The sequence below is a fragment of the Callionymus lyra genome, unplaced genomic scaffold, assembly GCF_982586985.1.
Source record: "Callionymus lyra unplaced genomic scaffold, fCalLyr1.hap1.1 HAP1_SCAFFOLD_131, whole genome shotgun sequence".
In the NCBI taxonomy this organism is placed as follows: domain Eukaryota; kingdom Metazoa; phylum Chordata; class Actinopteri; order Syngnathiformes; family Callionymidae; genus Callionymus; species Callionymus lyra.
The window spans coordinates 111,293-131,303 of NW_028258607.1; the positions used below are offsets into that span (position 1 = coordinate 111,293).

At 43.0% G+C, this 20,011-nt stretch overlaps 1 protein-coding gene across 1 annotated transcript; it reads right to left on the reverse strand.

Annotated features, from left to right (window-relative positions):
• Nucleotides 1-12,814: 12,814 nt before the first annotated feature.
• Nucleotides 12,815-15,511, reverse strand: LOC148058216 (protein Tob1-like). The gene is made up of 2 exons (XM_087782594.1): nt 15,303-15,511; nt 12,815-14,698 (listed from the first exon to the last, which is right to left on the reverse strand). Exon 2 carries the CDS (start codon nt 14,641-14,643, stop codon nt 13,645-13,647), a length of 999 nt encoding a protein of 332 aa, XP_087638720.1. The 5' UTR covers nt 14,644-14,698; nt 15,303-15,511; the 3' UTR covers nt 12,815-13,644.
• Between the last annotated feature and the right edge of the window lie 4,500 nt (nt 15,512-20,011).

Genomic DNA, 20,011 nt, shown 5'->3' on the forward strand with positions numbered 1-20,011 from the left:
ATTCTCCACGTCCTACCGTTCAATCTCCACTTCCTACTGCTCATTCTCCACTTCCTACTGTTCATTCTCCACTTCCTACTGCTCATTCTTCACTTCCTACCGTTCATTCTCCGTTTCCTACCGTTAATTCTCCACTTCCTACTGCCCATTCTCAACTTCCTACCGTTCATTCTCCACTTCCTATCGTTCATTCTGCACTTCCTACTGTTCATTCTCCACTTCCTGTCGTTCATTCTCCACTTCCTACCGTTCATTCTCCACTTCCTACTGTTTATTCTCCACTTCCTACTGTTCATTCTCCACCTCCTATCGTTCATTCTCCACTTCCTACCGTTCATTCTCCACTTCCTACTGCTCATTCTTCACTTCCTACCGTTAATTCTCCATTTCCTACCTTTCATTCTTCACTTCCTACCGTTCATTCTCCACTTCCTACCGTTAATTCTCCACTTCCTACCGTTCATTCTCCATTAATTCTCCACTTCCTATCGTTTATTCTGCACTTCCAACTGTTCATTCTCCATTCATTCTCCACTTCCTGTCGTTCATTCTCCACTTCCTACCGTTCATTCTCCACTTCCTACCGTTTATTCTCCACTTCCTACTGTTCATTCTCCACCTCCTATCGTTCATTCTCCACTTCCTACCGTTCATTGTCCACTTCCTACTGCTCATTCTTCACTTCCTACCGCTCATTCTCCGATCCTACCGTTAATTCTCCACTTCCTACTGCTCGTTCTTCACTTCCTACTGTTCATTCTCCGCTTCCTACCATTAATTCTCCACTTCCTACTGCTCATTCTCCACTTCCTACTGTTCATTCTCTGCTTCCTACTGTTCATTCTCCACTTCCTACCGATCATTCTCCGCTTCCTACTGTTCATTCTCTATTCATTCTCCACTTCCTATCGTTCATTCTCCACTTCCTACCGTTCATTCTCCACTTCCTACCGTTCATTCTCCACTTCCTACCGTTTATTCTCCACTTACTACTGTTCATTCTCCACTTACTACTGTTCATTCTCCACTTCCTACTGTTCATTCTCCACTTCCTACCGTTCAATCTCCACTTCCTACCATTCATTCTCCACTTCCTACTGTTCATTCTCAACTTCCTACTGTTCATTCTTCACTTCCTACCGTTCATTCTCCACGTCCTACCGTTCAATCTCCACTTCCTACTGCTCATTCTCCACTTCCTACTGTTCATTCTCCACTTCCTACTGCTCATTCTTCACTTCCTACCGTTCATTCTCCGTTTCCTACCGTTAATTCTCCACTTCCTACTGCTCATTCTCCACTTCCTACCGTTCATTCTCCACTTCCTACCATTCATTCTCCATTCATTCTCCACTTCCTATCGTTCATTCTGCACTTCCTACTGTTCATTCTGCACTTCCTAGCCTTTATTCTCCACTTCCTACTTTTCATTCTCCACTTCCTACTGTTCATTCTCCACTTCCTACTGTTCATTCTCCACTTCCTACCGTTCATTCTCCACTTCCTAATGTTAATTCTCCACTTCCTACTGTTCATTCTCCACTTCCTACCGTTCATTCTCCACTTCCTACCGTTCATTCTCCCCTTCCTACTGTTCATCCTCCATTTCCTACCTTTCATTCTCCACTTCCTACTGTTCAATCTCCACTTCCAACTGTTCATTCTCCACTTCCTACCGTTCATTCTCCATTAATTCTCCACTTCCTATCGTTTATTCTGCACTTCCAACTGTTCATTCTCCATTCATTCTCCACTTCCTGTCGTTCATTCTCCACTTCCTACCGTTCATTCTCCACTTCCTACCGTTTATTCTCCACTTCCTACTGTTCATTCTCCACCTCCTATCGTTCATTCTCCACTTCCTACCGTTCATTCTCCACTTCCTACTGCTCATTCTTCACTTCCTACCGCTCATTCTCCGATCCTACCGTTAATTCTCCACTTCCTACTGCTCGTTCTTCACTTCCTACTGTTCATTCTCCGCTTCCTACCATTAATTCTCCACTTCCTACTGCTCATTCTCCACTTACTACTGTTCATTCTCCACTTCCTACTGTTCATTCTCCACTTCCTACCGTTCAATCTCCACTTCCTACCATTCATTCTCCACTTCCTACTGTTCATTCTCAACTTCCTACTGTTCATTCTTCACTTCCTACCGTTCATTCTCCACGTCCTACCGTTCAATCTCCACTTCCTACTGCTCATTCTCCACTTCCTACTGTTCATTCTCCACTTCCTACTGCTCATTCTTCACTTCCTACCGTTCATTCTCCGTTTCCTACCGTTAATTCTCCACTTCCTACTGCTCATTCTCCACTTCCTACCGTTCATTCTCCACTTCCTACCATTCATTCTCCATTCATTCTCCACTTCCTATCGTTCATTCTGCACTTCCTACTGTTCATTCTGCACTTCCTAGCCTTTATTCTCCACTTCCTACTTTTCATTCTCCACTTCCTACTGTTCATTCTCCACTTCCTACTGTTCATTCTCCACTTCCTACCGTTCATTCTCCACTTCCTAATGTTAATTCTCCACTTCCTACTGTTCATTCTCCACTTCCTACCGTTCATTCTCCACTTCCTACCGTTCATTCTCCCCTTCCTACTGTTCATCCTCCATTTCCTACCTTTCATTCTCCACTTCCTACTGTTCAATCTCCACTTCCAACTGTTCATTCTCCACTTCCTACCGTTCATTCTCCATTAATTCTCCACTTCCTATCGTTTATTCTGCACTTCCAACTGTTCATTCTCCATTCATTCTCCACTTCCTGTCGTTCATTCTCCACTTCCTACCGTTCATTCTCCACTTCCTACCGTTTATTCTCCACTTCCTACTGTTCATTCTCCACCTCCTATCGTTCATTCTCCACTTCCTACCGTTCATTCTCCACTTCCTACTGCTCATTCTTCACTTCCTACCGCTCATTCTCCGATCCTACCGTTAATTCTCCACTTCCTACTGCTCGTTCTTCACTTCCTACTGTTCATTCTCCGCTTCCTACCATTAATTCTCCACTTCCTACTGCTCATTCTCCACTTCCTACTGTTCATTCTCTGCTTACTACTGTTCATTCTCCACTTCCTACCGTTCATTCTCCACTTCCTACCGATCATTCTCCGCTTCCTACTGTTCATTCTCTATTCATTCTCCACTTCCTATCGTTCATTCTCCACTTCCTACCGTTCATTCTCCACTTCCTACCGTTCATTCTCCACTTCCTACCGTTTATTCTCCACTTCCTACTGTTCATTCTCCACTTCCTACTGTTCATTCTCCACTTTCTACCGTTCAATCTCCACTTCCTACCATTCATTCTCCACTTCCTACCGTTCATTCTCCACTTCCTACTGTTCATTCTCAACTTCCTACTGTTCATTCTTCACTTCCTACCGTTCATTCTCCACGTCCTACCGTTCAATCTCCACTTCCTACTGCTCATTCTCCACTTCCTACTGTTCATTCTCCACTTCCTACTGCTCATTCTTCACTTCCTACCGTTCATTCTCCGTTTCCTACCGTTAATTCTCCACTTCCTACTGCCCATTCTCAACTTCCTACCGTTCATTCTCCACTTCCTATCGTTCATTCTGCACTTCCTACTGTTCATTCTCCACTTCCTGTCGTTCATTCTCCACTTCCTACCGTTCATTCTCCACTTCCTACTGTTTATTCTCCACTTCCTACTGTTCATTCTCCACCTCCTATCGTTCATTCTCCACTTCCTACCGTTCATTCTCCACTTCCTACTGCTCATTCTTCACTTCCTACCGTTAATTCTCCATTTCCTACCTTTCATTCTTCACTTCCTACCGTTCATTCTCCACTTCCTACCGTTAATTCTCCACTTCCTACCGTTCATTCTCCATTAATTCTCCACTTCCTATCGTTTATTCTGCACTTCCAACTGTTCATTCTCCATTCATTCTCCACTTCCTGTCGTTCATTCTCCACTTCCTACCGTTCATTCTCCACTTCCTACCGTTTATTCTCCACTTCCTACTGTTCATTCTCCACCTCCTATCGTTCATTCTCCACTTCCTACCGTTCATTGTCCACTTCCTACTGCTCATTCTTCACTTCCTACCGCTCATTCTCCGATCCTACCGTTAATTCTCCACTTCCTACTGCTCGTTCTTCACTTCCTACTGTTCATTCTCCGCTTCCTACCATTAATTCTCCACTTCCTACTGCTCATTCTCCACTTCCTACTGTTCATTCTCTGCTTCCTACTGTTCATTCTCCACTTCCTACCGATCATTCTCCGCTTCCTACTGTTCATTCTCTATTCATTCTCCACTTCCTATCGTTCATTCTCCACTTCCTACCGTTCATTCTCCACTTCCTACCGTTCATTCTCCACTTCCTACCGTTTATTCTCCACTTACTACTGTTCATTCTCCACTTACTACTGTTCATTCTCCACTTCCTACTGTTCATTCTCCACTTCCTACCGTTCAATCTCCACTTCCTACCATTCATTCTCCACTTCCTACTGTTCATTCTCAACTTCCTACTGTTCATTCTTCACTTCCTACCGTTCATTCTCCACGTCCTACCGTTCAATCTCCACTTCCTACTGCTCATTCTCCACTTCCTACTGTTCATTCTCCACTTCCTACTGCTCATTCTTCACTTCCTACCGTTCATTCTCCGTTTCCTACCGTTAATTCTCCACTTCCTACTGCTCATTCTCCACTTCCTACCGTTCATTCTCCACTTCCTACCATTCATTCTCCATTCATTCTCCACTTCCTATCATTCATTCTGCACTTCCTACTGTTCATTCTCCACTTCCTGTCGTTCATTCTCCACTTCCTACCGTTCATTCTCCACTTCCTACTGTTTATTCTCCACTTCCTACTGTTCATTCTCCACCTCCTATCGTTAATTCTCCACTCCCTACTGCTCATTCTCCACTTCCTACTGTTCATTCTCCACTTCCTACTGTTTATTCTCCACTTCCTACTGTTCATTCTCCACCTCCTATCGTTCATTCTCCCCTTTACTGCTCATTCTCCACTTCCTACTGTTCATTCTCCACTTCCTACTGCTCATTCTTCACTTCCTACCGTTCATTCTCCGTTTCCTACTGTTAATTCTCCACTTCCTACTGCTCATTCTCCACTTCCTACCGTTCATTCTCCACTTCCTACCATTCATTCTCCACTTCCTATCGTTCATTCTGCACTTCCTACTGTTCATTCTCCACTTCCTGTCGTTCATTCTCCACTTCCTACCGTTCATTCTCCACTTCCTACTGTTTATTCTCCACTTCCTACTGTTCATTCTCCACCTCCTATGGTTCATTCTCCACTTCCTACCGTTCATTCTCCACTTCCTACTGCTCATTCTTCACTTCCTACCGTTAATTCTCCACTTCCTACTGCTCGTTCTTCACTTCCTACCGTTCATTCTCCGCTTCCTATTGTTCATTCTCCTTTCATTCTCCACTTCCTACCGTTTATTCTCCACTTCCTACTGTTCATTCTCCTTTCATTCTCCACTTCCTACTGTTCATTCTCCATTCATTCTCCACTTCCAATCGTTCATTGTCCACTTCCTACCGTTCATTCTCCACTTCCTACCGTTCATTCTCCGCTTCCTACCGTTCATTCTGCACTTCCTAGCCTTTATTCTCCACTTCCTACTTTTCATTCTCCACTTCCTACTGTTCATTCTCCACTTCCTACTGTTCATTCTCCACTTCCTACCGTTCATTCTCCACTTCCTAATGTTAATTCTCCACTTCCTACTGTTCATTCTCCACTTCCTACCGTTCATTCTCCACTTCCTACCGTTCATTCTCCCCTTCCTACTGTTCATCCTCCATTTCCTACCTTTCATTCTCCACTTCCTACTGTTCAATCTCCACTTCCAACTGTTCATTCTCCACTTCCTACCGTTCATTCTCCATTAATTCTCCACTTCCTATCGTTTATTCTGCACTTCCAACTGTTCATTCTCCATTCATTCTCCACTTCCTGTCGTTCATTCTCCACTTCCTACCGTTCATTCTCCACTTCCTACCGTTTATTCTCCACTTCCTACTGTTCATTCTCCACCTCCTATCGTTCATTCTCCACTTCCTACCGTTCATTCTCCACTTCCTACTGCTCATTCTTCACTTCCTACCGCTCATTCTCCGATCCTACCGTTAATTCTCCACTTCCTACTGCTCGTTCTTCACTTCCTACTGTTCATTCTCCGCTTCCTACCATTAATTCTCCACTTCCTACTGCTCATTCTCCACTTCCTACTGTTCATTCTCTGCTTACTACTGTTCATTCTCCACTTCCTACCGTTCATTCTCCACTTCCTACCGATCATTCTCCGCTTCCTACTGTTCATTCTCTATTCATTCTCCACTTCCTATCGTTCATTCTCCACTTCCTACCGTTCATTCTCCACTTCCTACCGTTCATTCTCCACTTCCTACCGTTTATTCTCCACTTCCTACTGTTCATTCTCCACTTCCTACTGTTCATTCTCCACTTTCTACCGTTCAATCTCCACTTCCTACCATTCATTCTCCACTTCCTACCGTTCATTCTCCACTTCCTACTGTTCATTCTCAACTTCCTACTGTTCATTCTTCACTTCCTACCGTTCATTCTCCACGTCCTACCGTTCAATCTCCACTTCCTACTGCTCATTCTCCACTTCCTACTGTTCATTCTCCACTTCCTACTGCTCATTCTTCACTTCCTACCGTTCATTCTCCGTTTCCTACCGTTAATTCTCCACTTCCTACTGCCCATTCTCAACTTCCTACCGTTCATTCTCCACTTCCTATCGTTCATTCTGCACTTCCTACTGTTCATTCTCCACTTCCTGTCGTTCATTCTCCACTTCCTACCGTTCATTCTCCACTTCCTACTGTTTATTCTCCACTTCCTACTGTTCATTCTCCACCTCCTATCGTTCATTCTCCACTTCCTACCGTTCATTCTCCACTTCCTACTGCTCATTCTTCACTTCCTACCGTTAATTCTCCATTTCCTACCTTTCATTCTTCACTTCCTACCGTTCATTCTCCACTTCCTACCGTTAATTCTCCACTTCCTACCGTTCATTCTCCATTAATTCTCCACTTCCTATCGTTTATTCTGCACTTCCAACTGTTCATTCTCCATTCATTCTCCACTTCCTGTCGTTCATTCTCCACTTCCTACCGTTCATTCTCCACTTCCTACCGTATATTCTCCACTTCCTACTGTTCATTCTCCACCTCCTATCGTTCATTCTCCACTTCCTACCGTTCATTGTCCACTTCCTACTGCTCATTCTTCACTTCCTACCGCTCATTCTCCGATCCTACCGTTAATTCTCCACTTCCTACTGCTCGTTCTTCACTTCCTACTGTTCATTCTCCGCTTCCTACCATTAATTCTCCACTTCCTACTGCTCATTCTCCACTTCCTACTGTTCATTCTCTGCTTCCTACTGTTCATTCTCCACTTCCTACCGATCATTCTCCGCTTCCTACTGTTCATTCTCTATTCATTCTCCACTTCCTATCGTTCATTCTCCACTTCCTACCGTTCATTCTCCACTTCCTACCGTTCATTCTCCACTTCCTACCGTTTATTCTCCACTTACTACTGTTCATTCTCCACTTACTACTGTTCATTCTCCACTTCCTACTGTTCATTCTCCACTTCCTACCGTTCAATCTCCACTTCCTACCATTCATTCTCCACTTCCTACTGTTCATTCTCAACTTCCTACTGTTCATTCTTCACTTCCTACCGTTCATTCTCCACGTCCTACCGTTCAATCTCCACTTCCTACTGCTCATTCTCCACTTCCTACTGTTCATTCTCCACTTCCTACTGCTCATTCTTCACTTCCTACCGTTCATTCTCCGTTTCCTACCGTTAATTCTCCACTTCCTACTGCTCATTCTCCACTTCCTACCGTTCATTCTCCACTTCCTACCATTCATTCTCCATTCATTCTCCACTTCCTATCGTTCATTCTGCACTTCCTACTGTTCATTCTCCACTTCCTGTCGTTCATTCTCCACTTCCTACCGTTCATTCTCCACTTCCTACTGTTTATTCTCCACTTCCTACTGTTCATTCTCCACCTCCTATCGTTAATTCTCCACTCCCTACTGCTCATTCTCCACTTCCTACTGTTCATTCTCCACTTCCTACTGTTTATTCTCCACTTCCTACTGTTCATTCTCCACCTCCTATCGTTCATTCTCCCCTTTACTGCTCATTCTCCACTTCCTACTGTTCATTCTCCACTTCCTACTGCTCATTCTTCACTTCCTACCGTTCATTCTCCGTTTCCTACTGTTAATTCTCCACTTCCTACTGCTCATTCTCCACTTCCTACCGTTCATTCTCCACTTCCTACCATTCATTCTCCACTTCCTATCGTTCATTCTGCACTTCCTACTGTTCATTCTCCACTTCCTGTCGTTCATTCTCCACTTCCTACCGTTCATTCTCCACTTCCTACTGTTTATTCTCCACTTCCTACTGTTCATTCTCCACCTCCTATGGTTCATTCTCCACTTCCTACCGTTCATTCTCCACTTCCTACTGCTCATTCTTCACTTCCTACCGTTAATTCTCCACTTCCTACTGCTCGTTCTTCACTTCCTACCGTTCATTCTCCGCTTCCTACCGTTAATTCTCCACTTCCTACTGCTCATTCTCCACTTCCTACTGCTCATTCTTCACTTTCTACCGTTCATTCTCCGTTTCCTACCGTTAATTCTCCACTTCCTACTGCTCATTCTCCACTTCCTACCGATCATTCTCCGCTTCCTACTGTTCATTCTCCATTCATTCTCCACTTCCTACCGTTCATTCTCCACTTCCTACCGTTAATTCTCCACTTCCTATCGTTCATTCTCCACTTCCTACCGTTCATTCTCCACTTCCTACTGCTCATTCTTCACTTCCTACCGTTAATTCTCCACTTCCTACTGCTCGTTCTTCACTTCCTACCGTTCATTCTCCGCTTCCTACCGTTAATTCTCCACTTCCTACTGCTCATTCTCCACTTCCTACTGCTCATTCTTCACTTCCTACCGTTCATTCTCTGTTTCCTACCGTTAATTCTCCACTTCCTACTGCTCATTCTCCACTTCCTACCGATCATTCTCCGCTTCCTACTGTTCATTCTCCATTCATTCTCCACTTCCTACCGTTAATTCTCCACTTCCTATCGTTCATTCTCCACTTCCTACCGTTCATTCTCCACTTCCTACCGTTCATTCTCCACTTCCTACCGTTCATTCTCCACTTCCTACCGTTCATTCTCCATTCATTCTCCACTTCCTATCGTTCATTCTCCGCTTCCTACTGTTCATTCTCCACTTCCTACCGTTCATTCTCCACTTCCTACTGTTCATCCTCCATTTCCTACCATTCATTCTCCACTTCCTACCGTTCATTCTCCACTTCCTATCATTCATTCTCCATTTCCTATCATTCATTCTCCACTTCCTACTGTTTTATAATCTACTTCCGGCGAAAGAAGAATCACAAACAATGATTTATGGTCAAAGGAAGGTCAAACCAGTAGTCACCAACGGGAGGCTTGTGGTCCCACCATGGGTCATCTCATCTTGATTCTTGCTGATGATTGACAGATCCAGGAGACCCGACCAGGGTCCACATGCATCTGTGTCAGTTTGTCCTGCAGCAGAGTTGAACAGGATCCTCCCTGAACCTTCATCAGGTGGAAGTAGATGCAGCAAAAAGACGTTTATTTCAGAGGCTCCTCCCACTTTCTCCTCCGTCAGCCGACGTCACACACTGTTCCCACGCACACACACAAGGACCACACATACACACACACAGACTACACATACACAGACACATTGTGTAACCGTGACACTTCCCACGCACACACACTCACACACTTGGCCCAAACACACACGCTCTCGTTAACACACGCACACACGCACACACACACCAGCAACTTAGTTGTGCGTGGGAGACGAGTATCATCATTTCTTCCACCTGCAGTGTTTGTGTGTGAAAACAACACACAACAAGCAACAATGTTTGTATAAACACACTTCAACACTGGCTCATGTTTGGACTCACAGCTGTTGAAGAGACGCAGCAGGAATCAAATCTTGAAACGTCTGAAAGTGAAGAACCTTTGATTCATGATGTCATCACGTCTCTGAGGATCATCAGGAGCTTCTGCTGCTGAAGCTGAAGCCGACTTCAAACCAATAAAGTTTCTCACGTTGTGTATTTTAACAAAAAAAAACGCCTTCATCGAGCTTCAGTTGTCAAGAGCAGCTTCAAGCGACTTGTTTAAGGTCAACGTGGCGAAGAAACAATCAAACTCGTCTTGAACAACAGAAGCTTCAGCGATGATGGAGGTAAAGTCCAGCAGATCCAGCAGCAGGTACTGAAGTGGTATCAGCAGGTGGTTGTTGAGTCACATGATGGCTGGTTAGCATTATCAACTCTGGTGTCATTAAACATCCACTAGTATCAACTCTGGTGTCATTAAACATCAACTAGTATCAACTCTGGTGTCATTAAACATCAACTAGTATCAACTCTGGTGTCATTAAACATCAACTAGTATCGACTCTGGTGTCATTAAACATCAACTAGTATCGACTCTGGTGTCATTAAACATCAACTAGTATCGACTCTGGTGTCATTAAACATCAACTAGTATCGACTCGGTGTCATTAAACATCAACTAGTATCGACTCTGGTGTCATTAAACATCAACCAGTATCGACTCTGGTGTCATTAAACATCCACCAGTATCAACTCTGGTGTCATTAAACATCAACTAGTATCGACTCTGGTGTCATTAAACATCAACCAGTATCGACTCTGGTGTCATTAAACATCAACCAGTATCGACTCTGGTGTCATTAAACATCAACCAGTATCGACTCTGGTGTCATTAAACATCAACCAGTATCGACTCTGGTGTCATTAAACATCAACCAGTATCGACTCTGGTGTCATTAAACATCAACCAGTATCAACTCTGGTGTCATTAAACATCATCCAGTATCGACTCTGGTGTCAATAAACATCAACCAGTATCGACTCTGGTGTCATTAAACATCAACCAGTATCGACTCTGGTGTCATTAAACATCATCCAGTATCGACTCTGGTGTCATTAAACATCAACCAGTATCAACTCTGGTGTCATTAAACATCATCCAGTATCAACTCTGGTGTCATTAAACATCAACCAGTATCAACTCTGGTGTCATTAAACATCAACCAGTATCAACTCTGGTGTCATTAAAGATCAACTATTATCGACTCTGGTGTCATTACACATCAACCAGTATCGACTCTGGTGTCATTAAACAGCAACCAGTATCGACTCTGGTGTCATTAAACATCAACCAGTATCGACTCTGGTGTCATTAAACATCAACCAGTATCGACTCTGGTGTCATTAAACATCAACCAGTATCGACTCTGGTGTCATTAAACAGCAACCAGTATCGACTCTGGTGTCATTAAACATCAACCAGTATCGACTCTGGTGTCATTAAACATCAACCAGTATCGACTCTGGTGTCATTAAACATCAACCAGTATCGACTCTGGTGTCATTAAACATCAACCAGTATCGACTCTGGTGTCATTAAACATCAACCAGTATCGACTCTGGTGTCATTAAACATCAACTAGTATCGACTCTGGTGTCATTAAACATCAACTAGTATCAACTCTGGTGTCATTAAACATCAACTAGTATCAACTCTGGTGTCATTAAACATCAACTAGTATCGACTCTGGTGTCATTAAACATCAACTAGTACCAACTCTGGTGTCATTAAACATCAACTAGTATCAACTCTGGTGTCATTAAACATCAACTAGTATCAATTCTGGTGTCATTAAACATCAACTAGTATCGACTCTGGTGTCATTAAACATCAACTAGTATCAACTCTGGTGTCATTAAACATCAACTAGTATCGACTCTGGTGTCATTGAACATCAACTAGTATCAACTCTGGTGTCATTAAACATCAACTAGTATCAACTCTGGTGTCATTAAACATCAACTAGTATCAACTCTGGTGTCATTAAACATCAACCAGTATCAACTCTGGTGTCATTAAACATCAACTAGTATCGACTCTGGTGTCATTAAACATCAACTAGTATCAACTCTTGTGTCATTAAACATCAACCAGTATCAACTCTGGTGTCATTAAACATCAACCAGTATCAACTCTGGTGTCATTAAACATCAACCAGTATCAACTCTGGTGTCATTAAACATCAACCAGTATCAACTCTTGTGTCATTAAACATCAACCAGTATCAACTCTGGTGTCATTAAACATCAACTAGTATCAACTCTCGCAGTAACTTCTCATCATGACCATGTTTTAAACTTATTGCTTTATAAAGTTGCTCTGAAATCTCGACGAACGAGAGGTTACGAGAGTCCATTATGACGTAATAAAAACGCACACACAAACACACAAGGTCCATGAGTGTTTGTCACCTTCAACATGTCAATCAATCAAAAATGTCAGCATAAATCAATGAATAAACACAGATCAGTGTTTAAATATAACAATATAATTATTGTATATAACAAGTATTTATACTCGATTGTTGTGAAACGATATCAAACTTAAAACGATATTTAAACATTCATTGATCATGAAATCAAGGATTAATTAATGAATTCATGACGTCATTAAACATGTCGTTATTGATTCCATCAAATCTGATAGAAAAGATTAAGAGTTTAAATTTATACTTCAAAGGTAAACAGTTATATTCTGGTAAAGAAATATTTAATAGACGTGAAAAACTGAATATTTTCAAGCTTTTAATACAAACTGATACACTGACTCCAATACTTTGTTATATCCTTTGTTTTTATCAAGTATTGCACAATGTCGGTACAAAATTAATATAAGATTACAATTTGTCCATAGTATAGCAAAAATATTTGAACAGAAAATACAAATCTTGTGTTTTTTCAATAAAGCAAATATTCTTCAATTCCACAACTACGGAATATTTTTGTACAAAATCTTTACAATCATCATTATTTCAGTTGATTCATGTTTTCAATAAAAAAGTGATCACTGGAGTAAAAAGATATAAATGCAATACTATGTCGTAGAAACAACAGATACTTTGTACTCAATTAACTTATACACTTAGAAAAAAATACCAGAAAATCCAACTTGTTTGCACAAAGTTTTCCGTCAAAGTCAAGTTATGATGAAATAATATGTTTTTATCCTGCATTCTTTAATGAGTAAAATAAAACTATGTGTCAAAAGTTGTCACTTAAAAGGTGAAAACAGTCCGAGAGCTTTTTTAACTCGATGATGAATCAAAGCATTTTCTTTTTTTTTTTTTATCCGTCTGTTGCTTTCTTTTCTCCAATAGTTGCATTAAAAACGGTGTAAAAAAGAAGCTCCATCTCTGGGATGGTTTGTAATGAAACCTTTGTGTTTAAACGGCCCTGAAACCGTCGCACAAACACAAACACAAATGATGTTGAAGTTCAGCTCATGTTTTTCTAGATCTCAGTTTTCAAGTCTTTTCCTTTCAGCCGACGTCCTGCTTTTGTTTACTCTTTTTTAATATTTATGTTTTCATAAAACATAAATATAAAAAGTACCTCTTGAGTACTAGCTGGCCATCACTGGCTGGAACTGCTGGTTAGAAAACTGCATGTTGTTGAGGCTGAAGGTCAGACCGTCCATCAGAGTCTGGTCCTTCAGGCCACCGTAGGCCGCGAACACATCCAAGGCGTTGAACGGACTGAGGGCGTCCACAGCGAAGAGCGGACTCTGGCTGCCCTGGAGACCCTGGAGACCCTGTAGACCGGGGAACACAAACTCCTTGGCATTGGGCGACAGAGCTGAAGGGTTGGGATGCGACTGCGTACTGAGGCCGTACAGAGACTGCATGGAGGTAGAAATGACCTTTTGTTTGAGGAGAGAGTTTACATTCAGGCCCAGGTTGGTGGGCGAGGTACGCGACGCCTTGTTTCCAGGGGCGCCGCCGCCATTGTTGCGTCCACCGCCCTTCATCTTTGTGGAGCCAAACTTGGTGGCGGCGAAGGTGGCGGTGGTGAAGGTCAAAGGTTGTGTCGAGCGGGGCATGAAGGTGGGACTGACCGAGGCGGACTGGCCGAAGGGAGGGGAGGGCGAGCTGGATCCTGGCGAAGAGCTGCCCACAGGGTCACTGATGGGCAGGAAGACCTGGGCTTCGGGATTGAAACTTTTCATCTCCTTGTCCAGGTCCATCCCTGCGGCGACGAGTCCACCATCGTTGCCGTCGTCCACGTACAGAACCTTGACGGAACCCTTCTCTCCGATCTGGTAGGAGACCTCGAAGGGGTCGATCCACACGCTGAGGTCCTGGGGCAGGTTGTTCCGGACATCCTGGAGGTCCAGTCCGCTCTGGTGGGCTGCCTTCTCAACCACAGGATCCACCTTCTCGCCCACGTGGATGCACCGGAATCCTGAGCCTTTGTACGGCTTGTCCGGGTACCAGTGACCTTGGTACTTCTGCTCCAGCTGCCGCTCCAGCTCCTCGCCAAAGATGTTGACTCGGCGCCGCGGAAGCTTGTTGTACAGATACGAGATGATGAAGTTCAGAGCCACTTGGATCTCCAGCTGCATGGCTGCCTTCGTAAACCAGAACGTGAACTGTTTGAAGTCGTCCTCAGATGTTCTCCTGAAGAAGACATTCACGTTAAAACCACAATCAAGACTCAAACATCAGGTCTGAGCGTCAGAAGCTAATCCTGGTAAGACCCAGATCCTGTTACGCAACAGGCTGGAGGACCGAAGTAATCCTTTAATGAAGAAACTAAAGTCTCAGGAAACATCAGCGAAGCTGAAGAGACGATTGAAGCTGAAGTTTCAACGAAACTATTTTGGACGAAGATCATCTCCGATGGATCCACTGTTTGCTTTTATCAAATATCATCCAATATAATAGTATACAATACAATATATATATATATAAATAATCTGCTCTGTCATGTCTCAGGAAACAAGCGTCTCTTCAAATTTCTTCACAACAAAAACTGCTTTTAGGTCAAAGTTTAAATATATTGACAATAAATGACATAAGGAAACTACACTGTGCACACACACGCACGCGCGCAGACACGCACACACACACACACACACACACACCCCCACACACCCCCACACACACACACACACACACACACACACACACACACACACACACACACACACACACACACACACACACACACACACACACACACACACACACAGATGAAAGCAGAGAAAAGAAACAAACTCACTCCAAAGATTTTCTTCTTCGTGAAAATAAAAAACTTCCAAAGTATTTCCACTTGAAACAAATAGTCCGCGAGTCCTAGGAAGGTTTGGCTTCTTTTTAGGGTTTCTATAAACTGGTTGGCTCAGGGTTGTCGGTTCGAATCCTCCTCCTCGGGAGTTGAGCAACTTCGCCGCGAGCCGGAGTGAGATGCCAGTATTTATAGGATTAATCCGCCATGACGGAGGCGGTGATGCGGTCAGAGGTGAAAACAATACGAGCGGCTTTTGATTGGCTGCTAGGAGGAGCCCCGCCCTCCCGGTGGACAGAGACGAACGCTGATTGGCTGATCCTCGCTTCATACGAGACACGTGATCTTGTGACAGCGAGAAGCTGAAAATGGATGTTTCTCACATTTTGGATGAAAAACAGACTTTTTCTCAACGACTCACTCGAAGCTTCTCTTCACGCGCATGACGTCAGAGGTTAAGCTTCTCTTCACGCGCATGACGTCAGAGGTTAAGCTTCTCTTCACGCGCATGACGCCACAGCTGGAACAGAATCATGACGTCATAAGAGGCTCATCAACACAGCAGCGAGTCTGATTGGAGGAACAAGAGGCACGAGCCCTGTGAGTGGTGCGCGTGTATCCAAGGTGCTCGTGTCGCGCGCGCACGTCATCAGATTTAAAGAGACCCGCACGCGTGCTGTGACGTCACTGCTGTGGAACCAAACCTGAACTAGATGTGAAGTTGATATTGTGTCTTTTCAACACATTAACACGTGACATCAAACATCAGCAGATCTAAGGAGTCAAGGTCTCCAGCAGGAAGACAGTCAATATTGTCACCAAAACAAAAACGAATGATTTCTTGTTTCCTGACGAGTGACCTTGAAATGTTTTAACTTCTGGTTCAACATTCACACACTTTTCATGAAAATAGTTCATTTACTTTCTAGTACTTTTTAAAGTTCTAGTTCAACAACAATGTTTTTCACAGTCATCTGTTCTTTTTAGAGGCAGGTATGTTTGTTCATTTTCATGCAGCGACTGGAGCTCAGAACAAAGACTGAACAACATCTAAACACCTTCATAAGGTCCAGCTTCACGTTTCTCCTCAAATATTTGTCTTTAAGTGAAAAAACATTCACGTCTAAAAATAACATTTTAACAGTCGAGCTGGTGTTTGTAGGTCTTACTCTGGTCAGTGATGAAGATGAAGATGAAGATGAAGATGAAGATGATGAAGACGATGATGATGATGAAGATGATGAAGATAATGATGATGATGATGATGAAGATGATGATGATGAAGATGAAGATGAAGATGAAGATGAAGATGAAGACGATGATGATGATGAAGATGATGAAGATGATGATGATGATGATGATGATGATGATGATGAAGATGAAGATGATGATGATGATGATGAAGATGATTGAGCTGGTGTCAGAGCCACAGGTGTAGGTTCTGTGGATCTCACTCTGGTCAGTGGAGATGATGGTCTAACGTCTACTTCACACTCTGGCTCTGATGTCACTCGTGATCCCAGAAGTCTTTCCTGGAAGAACTTTGGCTTCAAATAGTTGTTGAACACAAACACAAACACAAACACAAACACAAACACAAACAAACACAAACCTTTGAATCAAATACTTCAACAGAGATTCAAAGACACTATTTCACACTTTTATAAACTTTTAATCAGAATTTGAAAGAGCAACAGAAGGTTTGAGTTTTGTGTTGCAGCCTACAGCCTACTCCCATCAGTGTGTGTGAATGGCTGTCAAAGCGCTTTGTGACCCTGGTCTAGAAAGGCGCTATATAAATACACATTATTATTATTATTTTCTCAAACTCTTTAATTATGGTTTTGATTGTTTTCCAAACGACTTGATCCTCGTCTCGTTGAAACAACATCTTTATAAATAAAAATACTTACATTAACACTTGTTTAAATGAGGAGCAAGAGGAGGTTTTCACACAAACACCTTCGTCTGTTGCCCTTTGACCTCCTCGAGGCTGTCCACGTCACTGCCTGTTGTAACTCAACTGAGCTGCTTGTGACTCTGTGACGAGGAAACAACGCTTCAAACGTCAAACATTCAACAGTGATTTGTTATTATTAATGTTCAATAGTTCAATATTTGTACGTGTTTTACAGACGAGAAACGTGTTGCCTTGACGACAGTTTACATCTGGTGTCACCATGGCAACTGTCACCAGTGAGTCCAGCTTCATTCCAACCAGAGAGCCAGCCCTCCTGATCAACCTGTCCAACCTGTTGACCTGTTGACCTGTTGACCTGTTGACCTGTTGACCTCCTCTTGGACACATTTCCACCCCAACACACCACAGCATAGAACACTGACCACCACAGACTGGTAGAACATGCAGAGGATCTTCCTGCAGATGTTAATGATGGAAGCCTCCTCAGAAAGTACTTCTACTCTGAACTTTCTTATATACATGGTCTGTGTTGCAGGTCTGTTTACTGTCCAGACACACATGAGGTACTTATAGTTGAGAACTATCTCCACCTCGTCGCCTCTGATGGACACTGTTTGTCCTGAACCTCCTGAAGTCCAAGACCAGCTCCTTGGTCTTTGAGGTGTTCAAGAGGTTCCTCTCACTCCAGTCCAAAGTCACGTATCAGACTCTGTACTCGTCTTCACTGTTGTCCCTGATGCATCCAACAATGATTCATCCTACAATGATGCATCCAACAATGATTCTTCCAACAATGATGCATCTAACAATGATTCATCCAACAATGATTCATCCTACAATGATGCATCCAACAATGATTCATCCAACAATGATTCATCTAACAATGATGCATCCAACAATGATTCATCCAACAATGATTCATCCAACAATGATTCATCCAACAATGATGCATCCAACAATGATTCATCCAACAATGATTCATCCAACAATGATGCATCCAACAATGATTCATCCAACAATGATTCATCCAACAATGATGCATCCAACAATTATGCATCCAACAATGATTCATCCAACAATGATTCATCCAACAATGATTCATCCAACAATGATGCATCCAACAATGATTCATCCAACAATGATTCATCCAACAATGATTTATCCAACAATGATTCATCCAACAATGATTCATCCAACAATGATGCATCCTACAATGATGCATCCAACAATGATTCATCCAACAATGATTCATCCAACAATGATTCATCTAACAATGATGCATCCAACAATGATTCATCCAACAATGATTCATCCAACAATGATTCATCCAACAATGATTCATCCAACAATGATGCATCCGACAATGATTCATCCAACAATGATACATCCAACAATGATTCATCCAACAATGATTCATCTAACAATGATGCATCCAACAATGATTCATCCAACAATGATACATCCAACAATGATTCATCCAACAATGATTCCTCCAACAATGATGCATCAAACAACGATTCATCCAACAATGATTCATCCAACAATGATTCATCCAACAATGATTCATCCAACAATGATGCATCCAACAATGATTCATCCAACAATGATGCATCCAACAATGATGCATCCAACAATGATTCATCCAACAATGATTCATCCAACAATGATTCATCCAACAATGATGCATCCAACAATGATTCATCCAACAATGATTCATCCAACAATGATTCATCCAACAATGATTCATCCAACAATGATTCATCTAACAATGATGCATCCAACAATGATTCATCCAACAATGATTCATCCAACAATGATTCATCCAACAATGATTCATCCAACAACGATTCATCCAACAATGATTCATCCAACAATGATTCATCCAACAATGATGCATCCAACAATGATTCATCCAACAATGATTCATCCAACAATGATTCATCCAACAATGATTCATCCAACAATGATTCATCCAACAATGATGCATCCAACAATGATTCATCCAACAATGATTCATCCAACAATGATGCATCCAACAATAGCAGTGTCGTCAGCATACTTCTGGACAAAATTCAGCTCTGAGTTGTAGCAGAAGTCTGAAGTGTAGATGGTGAAGAGGAGAGGGGCCAGTACTGTCCCCTGAGGTGCTCCTGTACTGCACACCACAGTGTCAGACTTGATGTCCTTCAGCCTGACATACTGTGGTCGATCAGTAAAATATTCCGTAATCCAGGAGACCAGACCAGGGTCCACATGCTTCGTGTCAGTTTGTCCTGCAGCAGAGTGGACTGGATAGTGTTGAAGGCACTAGAAAAGTCCAGGAACAGGATCCTCACTGAACCGCTTCCTTTATCCAGGTGGGAGTAGGTCCGATGCAGGAGGTGAATGATGGCATCTTCCACACCAACTGCTGGCCGGTTGGCAAACTGCAGGGGGTCTTGCGCGTGCTGGACTTGTGGCCTGAGATGTTTGAGGACCAGCCGCTCCAGTGTCTTCATCAGCTGTGAAGTGCCACCGTCTGTAATCGTTCAGCTCGGTCGGATCTTTTTTGGGACTGGAACGATACAGGAAGTCTTCCACAGAGTTGGTACTTTCCCCAGCTGTAGACTGAGGTTGAAGACATGCTGGAGCGGCTCAGCTAGTTCAGCAGGTCTTTAGCAGTCGAGCAGACACCTTATCAGGACCAGCAGCCTTCCCTGGACGAATCCTCCGAAGTACATCCTGTACCTGGAGTGAGGTGAAGCTGGGAAGTGGTTGTGTGGAGCTGAGGGGGCACAAGAAG

Excerpts from the sequence above, each read along its gene's own strand:
- LOC148058216 (XM_087782594.1), bottom strand. The coding sequence starts at position 14,643 with ATGCAGCTGGAGATCCAAGTGGCTCTGAACTTCATCATCTCGTATCTG.